Genomic DNA, 7,855 nt, shown 5'->3' on the forward strand with positions numbered 1-7,855 from the left:
GCTGCTAAGTCACTTCAGTCATGTCCGACTCTGTGCAACCCCATGGATGGAAGCCCACCAGATTCCCCCGTCCCTGGGATTCTCCAGGCAAGAACACTGGAGTGGGTTGACATTTCCTTCTCCAATGCATGAAAGTGAAAAGTGAAAGGGAAGTCGCTGAATCATGTCTGACTCTTCACAACCCCATGGACTGCAGCCTACCAGGCTCCTCCGTCCATGGGATTTTCCAGGCAAGAGTACTGGAGTGGGGTGCCATTGCCTAGACAGCATATTAAAAAGCAGAGACATTACTCTGCCGACAAAGCTCTGTCTAGTTAAAAGCTATGTTTTTTCCAGTAGTCATGTATGGATGTGAAAGTTGGACCATAAAGACAGTTGAGTGTCAAAGAATTGATGCTTTTGAATGGTGGTGTTGGAGAAGACTCTTGAGAGTCCCTTGGACTGCAAGGAGATCCAACCAGTCAATCCTAAAGGAAATCAGTCCTGAATATTCCCTGGAAGTACTGATGCTGAAGCTGACACTCCAGTACTGTGGCCACTTAATGCAAAGAGCTTATTCAATGAAAAAGACCCTGATGCTGGGAAAGATTGAGGCAGGAGGAAAAGGGGATGACAGAGGATGAGATGATTGGATGGTATCACTGACTCTATGGACATGAGTTTGAGCGAGCTCTGGCAGTTGATGATGGATAGGGAGGCCTGGCATTCTGTAGTCCATAGGGTCGCAAAGAGTCAGACAAGACTGAGTGACTGAACTGAACTGAACTGTCACCTGGTCAGTCTTAAAGTGTTATCATCAGCACCTGATCTGCAGATGTGAACATCTGTATCCTCTGAACACAGCAGGTTTGTTGCTATTATCAAAGTATGTTCATTTCTTTAATGCTTTACTTACCGATTTGTTGTTTAGTCTCTCAGGAAGCTCAGGCTTCCATGTCCTTCACTATCTCCTAGAGCTTGCTCAAACTCATGTCCATTTAGTCATGCCATCTAACCAGCTAATCCTCTGTTTCCCCCCTTCTCCTTCTTTCAATCTTTCCCAGTATCAGGGTCTTTTCTAGTGAGTCAGCTCTTCCCATCAGGTGGCCAAAGTATTGGGACTTCAGCTTCAGCATCAGTCCATTCAATGAATATTCAGGGTTGATTTCCTTTAGGATTGACTTGTTTGATCTTCTTGCAGTCTAGGGACTCTCAAGAGTCTTCTCCAGCACCACAGCTCAAAAGCATCAATTCTTCAGGGCTCAGCCTTCTTTATGGTCCAACTGTCATATCCATACATGACTTCTGGAAAAATCATAGACGGATCTTTGTAAGCAAAGTTATGTCTCTGTTTTTTAACAAACTGTTTAGGTTTGTCATAGCTTTTCTTCCAAAAAGCAAGTGTCTTTTACTTACCAATATCTCCTGGTAAATTTCTATAATCTCAAATTTTTCTCTGTTGGTCAATGTCTATGAACAAATCTCTAAAATACTTTTATGAAGCAATGTCCAACCAGTCCCTCCCCAATTTTCTAGTTTTGTCCCACTCTACTCTCCCTCCTTCCTTTACAGCTAAAATCACACTGATGGTCTTTCAGTTCTCTAAATTCAGTATTCACCCTCTTACAATGCACTCTCTCTAGACTGTTGGCTTAGTCTAAGGTGCCTGAAGTGGAGATGGTGAGATGGTGGGACCTGGGGTAGATAAGGAAGTGAAGCCAAGTGGACTGCATGATGGATTGAACGTGGGATCTGAGTGCAGAGAAAGAAGTTGATGTAGGTTTCTGGGTACAGAGACTGAGTATCTGGGTGAGTGGGGAAGACAGAGGGAGAAGGGAGATGCAAGGGTTCTGTTTGGAGCCTGTCACCTTTGTGATGAATGACCTTGTTTCCAGGAAGGGATCTTACCCTTCACTGTGGAGCTGCCCTTCCCACTCCTGTGTTGGGAGACCTTCAGTTTAGGGCTCCCTGGTAGAGGTCATCAGTGACGTCACAGGGAGGTCCCATCAGGAGATATAAACTCGGCCCTTGTTTATATCTTGTTCTGAACTGGTTGTGGTTGCTGGCTCCTCTGGTAGGAATGGCGAGATTAGACCTCAGGGCACCAAGAGACAGTTATCCCCCAGTTATAGAGTTGGGGATTGTCCTCTGGTAGGAACGGCAGGATTAGACCTCAGTGCACCAAGAGACAGGTATCCCCCGGTTACAGAGTTGGGGATTGTCCTCTATGCTCCATTCACCCCAGGTGTAAAGCTTGGATGTTTTTCTAGAGCTTCTGGTTACCAGTTGGCTTTCAATTTGGCAAAAACATCACCAGTAATGTTCTTTCTAAAACCTTTAATTTTTGAGGCAATCTTATTTTTATTACTTGTTTTAGAAATATAGACATACCTTGTTTTATTTTGCTTCCCAGATACTGCATTTTTACAAATTGAGAGCTTGTCATAAACCTTCATTAGGCAAGTCTATGGGTGCCATTTTTCTAGCATCATTTGCTCATTTTGTGTCTCTGTGTCACCTTTTAGTAATTCTCAATATATATCAAACACTTTCACTATCATTGCAGTTGCTCTGGTGATCTGTAACATCAATGATCTTTGATATTACTACTATGACTTACTGAAGTCTCTGATGATAGTTAATATTTTTTAGCAATACCTTATTTTTAAGTTAAAGTCTGTATATATATATTTTTTTTTCAGGCATAAAGCTATTGCACACATGCATGGGTACAGTATAATGTAAACAAAACTTCCACGTGCCTTGGGAAACCAAAAAATTTGTGTGACTCACTTTACTGTGATGTTGATTATATCCTGGTGTTCTGAACCTGAACCCACAATAGCTCTGGGGGATGCCTGTACCTATTTTCTTTCTGAAAAACAAGTGATTGTCTGTTCTACAACCTTTAAGGACTTAAAAAAAAGTCAATCTGCTGCAAAGTCTAATGCTCCAGAGGGTGGGCCGCCAGCCTGGAGGAGGGGCTGTGGAAGTGACACGTTTGATTTTCTAGAATGTTTGATTTTCTTGAATCAAGACATTTCCCAATGCTGTGTATCTTATAAATAGCCCTCAAAGCTCAAAGTCTGAGAGCTAAAAAACACTAATGATAACAACCCCAAAGGCCCTGGGCAGAATATAAAATGCTACAGACTGTTCAGTTCCAGTAAGCATAGTCATGATTAAAACTTTTGTTTTTTGAAAATGAAAGAGCTTTCGTTTTCTTCCTTTCCTGCAACCTTATAATGATGAAAGGCTGGGCTGGGCCCTTGTCTCCCAGTAAAACAGGGGAATCGAACCATGTAAATACCACCAGTCCTACTGCCAAAGTCTCCCTGTCCTGCCCCTTTTGAAATATTGCCTGAGTTATGTTATACTAGGAGATACTGTGTGCTAATGGGTTTCATTCTGCTGTTAACAGGTTTTTGATTCAGGGAAACGGGAAGAATATTATCCACCATATGATTTGCTGCAAGATAGAAACAGCCTATTTTACAAGATGGTGCAACAACTGGGCGAGGACGAGGCTGCTGTCCTTGCTAAAAGGGCAAAATAGGTGAGCTTGCTGCGGGAAGCTGTAATTAAAATTCGCCTCCAGGGTTCACTCTTCACAGGCTCTCCACCAAAGGTCTGGGAACAAGCACTCTGTGCTCTTTTCAATAGAAACCTCCAGAGAGGAAGCTTCATAACTGGGTCTTAACAACACAGGGCAGGTGGAAGGCAGGTCTGCTGAGAATCTGCAGCGGTGCTGGGGTGGGGTTGGGATGTGTGAACCCTTTAATGTGCACACACCTGTGCCTGAGACAGAGATTTTGGATCCGACTTCCCACATGTTCAGACTCTGGGTTTAGATTCTCATGGAACATAGAACATTCTCATTCTGCAGGCCCTTTACATTCATTCTGATTGGTGCTCAGCACATTTGTGATACAAGTTCTGTCAAGGAATATTCAGGAAATTTGAGAGTTTAAGGGAAAACAACTTGGAAGATTTTGATTCTAGGAAGATATTCCAGAGAAAAGTAGGTCTTTTCTGTTTCCTAATCTGTAAAGTTAAATAAGCAGGGTGACAATATGTAGGCTTGATGTACTCCTTTTACTATTTGGAACCGGTCTGTTGTTCCATGTCCAGTTCTAACTGTTGCTTCCTGACCTGCATGCAGGTTTCTCAGGAGGCATGTCAGGTGGTCTGGTATTCCCATCTCTTTCAGAATTTTCCACAGTTTCTTGTGATCCACACAGTCAAAGGCTTTGGCATAGTCAATAAAGCAGAAATAGATGTTTTTCTGGAACTCTCTTGCTTTTTTGATGATCCATTGGATGTTGGCAATTTGATCTCTGGTTCCTCTGCTTTTTCTAAAACCAGCTTGAACATCTGGAAGTTCAAGGTTCACATATTGCTGAAGCTTGGCTTGGAGAATTTTGAGCATTACTTTACTAGTGTGTGAGATGAGTGCAATTGTGTGGTAGTTTGAGCATTGTTTGGCATTGCCTTTCTTTGGGATTGGAATGAAAACTGACCTTTCCCAGTCCTGTGGCCACTGCCGAGTTTTCCAAATTTGCTGGCATATTGAGTGCAGCACTTTCACAGCATCATCTTTCAGGATTTGAAATAGCTCAACTGAGATTCCATCACCTCCACTAGCTTTGTTCATAGTGATGCTTTCTAAGGTCCACTTGATTTCACATTCCAGGATGTCTGGCTCTAGGTGAGTGATCATACCATCATGATTATCTTGGTCATGAAGATCTTTTTTATATAATTCTTCTGTGTATTCTTGCCACCTCTTCTTAATATCTTCTCCTTCTGTTAGGTCCATATCATTTCTGTCCTTTATTGAGCCCATCTTTGCATGAAATGTTCCCTTGGTGTCTCTAATTTTCTTGAAGAGATATCTAGTCTTTCCCATTCTGTTTTCCCCTCTATTTCTTTGCATTGATCACTGAGGAAGGCTTTCTTATCTCTTCTTGCTATTCTTTGGAACTCTGCATTCAGATGCTTATATCTTTCCTTTCCTCCTTTGCTTTTTGCTTCTCTTCTTTTCACAGCTATTTGTAAGGCCTCCTCAGACAGACTAGTTCCAAATAGGAAAAGGAGTACGTCAAGGCTGTATATTGTCACCCTGCTTATTTAACTTATATGCAGAGTACATCATGAGAAACGCTAGACTGGAAGAAGCACAAGCTGGAATCAAGATTGCCAGGAGAAATATCAATAACCTCAGATATCCATATGATACTACCCTTATGGCAGAAAGTGAAGAGGAACTAAAAAGCCTCTTGATGAAAGTGAAAGAGGAGAGTGAAATTTTGGCTTAAAGCTCAACATTCAGAAAACGAAGATCATGGTATCTGGTCCCATCACTTCATGGGAAATAGATGGGCAAACAGTGGAAACAGTGTCAGACTTTAATTTTCTGGACTCCAAAATCACTGCAGATGGTGACTGCAGCCATGAAATTAAAAGATGCTTACTCCTTGGAAGAAAAGTTATGACCAACCTAGATAGCATATTCAAAAGCAGAGACATTACTTTGCCAACAAAGGTCTGTCTAGTCAAGGCTATGGTTTTTCCTGTGGTCATGTATGGATGCGAGAGTTGGACTGTGAAGAAAGCTGAGAGCTGAAGAATTGATGCTTTTGAACTATGGTGTTGGAGAAGACTCTTGAGAGTCTTGGACTGCAAGGAGATCCAACCAGTCCATTCTGAAGGAGATCAACTCTGGGATTTCTTTGGAGGAAATGATGCTAAAGCTGAAACTCCAGTACTTTGGCCACCTCATGCAAAGAGCTGACTCATTGGAGAAGACTATGATGCTAGGAGGGATTGGAGGCAGGAGGAGAAGGGGACGACAGAGGATGAGATGGCTGGATGGCATCACTGGCTCGACGGATGTGAGTCTGAGTGAACTCTGGGAGTTGGTGATGGACAGGGAGGCCAAGTGTGCTGCGATTCATGGGGTTGTAGAGTTGGACACGACTGAGCAACTGTACTGAACTGAATCTGTAAAGAAAACTCTTACCTGATATTATCACTTTTCCCCTAATTCTTTGTTGTTTAGAATTAGGTCCATTTGCCCCCCATGTTTCGTCTGCCTTCTAGAAGGTGAAATTTTCATCAGCACAAATCAAGGACTCACAATACCTTCACACTGTAGTCAGAATGGTGCTTGAAGGTTTACAAAGCACTTTCACAGAGACGATGTGTGTGAAGCATGGTATGTGGTATAAGGAAGGGGCTCAGTGAGTAACATTCAGGTCACATGGTACCTTCCTAACAGAGGTGTGAAAGTGAAGTGAAAGTGAAGTCGCTCAGTCGTGTCCAACTCTTTGTGACCCGTGGATTATAGCCCACCCAGCTCCTCCATCCATGGAATTCTCCAGGCAAGAATACTGGAGTGGGTTGCCACTTCCTTCTCCAGGGGATCTTCCCGACCCAGGGATCGAAACCAGGTCTCCCACATTGCAGGCAGACGCTTTTAACCTCTGCACCACCAGGGAAGCCCTTGAGTAGTGGCAACCAAAGTCTGGTTTAAGTGTCTTAGCCATTGTCATACAGCAATCTCTATGTCTGGAACAAGGTGGAAGTGGGATTGGGATTGATGGGAATATAGAGGGAGGGAAGGAAGGTCTGATGTTCTTGCCCCTTAACATGTATGGTTAAAGGTGGGATGTGGCTTCCCTATCGAAAATTTATCTCTAGGTGTTAAATTATGGATGTATGTTCCCTTCTTCATAGTTTTCTGCACAGAGAGGGAGTTGCTAAGGGAGGCTGGGTGCTGTCCTAGGTACTGCATTCTGTTTCAAGCCTGAGAACACTGCTCCTGTCACGTAGTAGCCAAGGTAGGACTAGTTGCCGAAGTTCACAGGGTGGCAGAACCTAACTGTTGGATTTCAGTCCTGCCAGTGGCTCAGGTCTCTCTACAGAAAGAAATACATTTCTGAATTCTCATGCCACCTTGACATTATTTTTGCATACTCTGCAACCTCTTAGGAGGATAAACTGTCAGATTAGCAGTTTTTAGAATGTGCAAGCATCAGGTATCAATTTATTGTTCAGAGCTATAGCATTGGGAGCATTATCCTAAGTCACAGGCTTTCGCTCTAATAGAACAGAATTCATTCATCTGAAAAGAAAACCCAACATCTGGGAGAAGGTGCTTCCACTTCTGAACTCCTAGCTCAGGTGAGCTGATCCCTATCTGATTGACCCTTTTAGGATGATCCATGAGATAGTAGAGAAAGTCCCTTTTAGATACATAAAGCTAAAGGGGGCAGTAGTTTGCTAGGGCTGCCATATGAAGACCAAAGAGTAGGGGACTTAAACAGCAGAAACTTATATCCTCACAGCCCTGGAGGTTGGAAGTCTGAGGTCAAGGTGTCAACAGGGTTGGTTTCCTCTGAGGTCTCTCTCCTTGTCTTGTAGACACCATCTTCTCTCTGTGTCTCACATGCTCTTCCCTCTGTGTGAGCCTGTGTCCTGGTTTCTTCTTATGAAAATTCCAGTCTGTTAAATTAGGACCCACTTGTATGATTTCATTTAAACTTTATTGTTTCTTTAAAGAGGCTGTCTCCAAATACAGTCACATTCTATTGTCCTGGGGGGGGTTAAGACTTCAACATGTAAAATTGGAGGTGAGAAGGTAACAGGCAAGAAGACCAAGGGACTCCAAATGGAGGGAATAGGCTGCAAGTGTCAGACATTTTTTTATCCTTCTCTTAAGCTGCAGGAGGAAACAAACTACTAGTGTTATATTTTTTCCCCTTCTCTATACAGATTTATATCCACAGAAAAAGAAATGCAAAAGGGCAAATGATTGTCTGAGGAGGCCTTACAAATGGCTGAGAAAAGAAGAGAAGCTAAAGGCAAAGGAGAA

At 42.9% G+C, this 7,855-nt stretch overlaps 1 protein-coding gene across 1 annotated transcript in view; it reads left to right on the forward strand.

The window, feature by feature from the left end:
- LOC138089046 (ATP-binding cassette sub-family C member 4-like) overlaps positions 1–3,535 on the forward strand; it is a 197,552-nt gene extending 194,017 nt beyond the window's left edge. Inside the window, exon 32 of the mRNA XM_068984369.1 lies at positions 3,401–3,535. Within this exon, the coding sequence (XP_068840470.1) occupies positions 3,401–3,535 (135 nt within the window). The remainder of the gene's footprint in view (positions 1–3,400) is intronic.
- Positions 3,536–7,855: the final 4,320 nt, after the last annotated feature.

This window comes from Capricornis sumatraensis, chromosome 12 (assembly GCF_032405125.1).
Source record: "Capricornis sumatraensis isolate serow.1 chromosome 12, serow.2, whole genome shotgun sequence".
NCBI classification, from domain to species: Eukaryota; Metazoa; Chordata; class Mammalia; order Artiodactyla; family Bovidae; genus Capricornis; species Capricornis sumatraensis.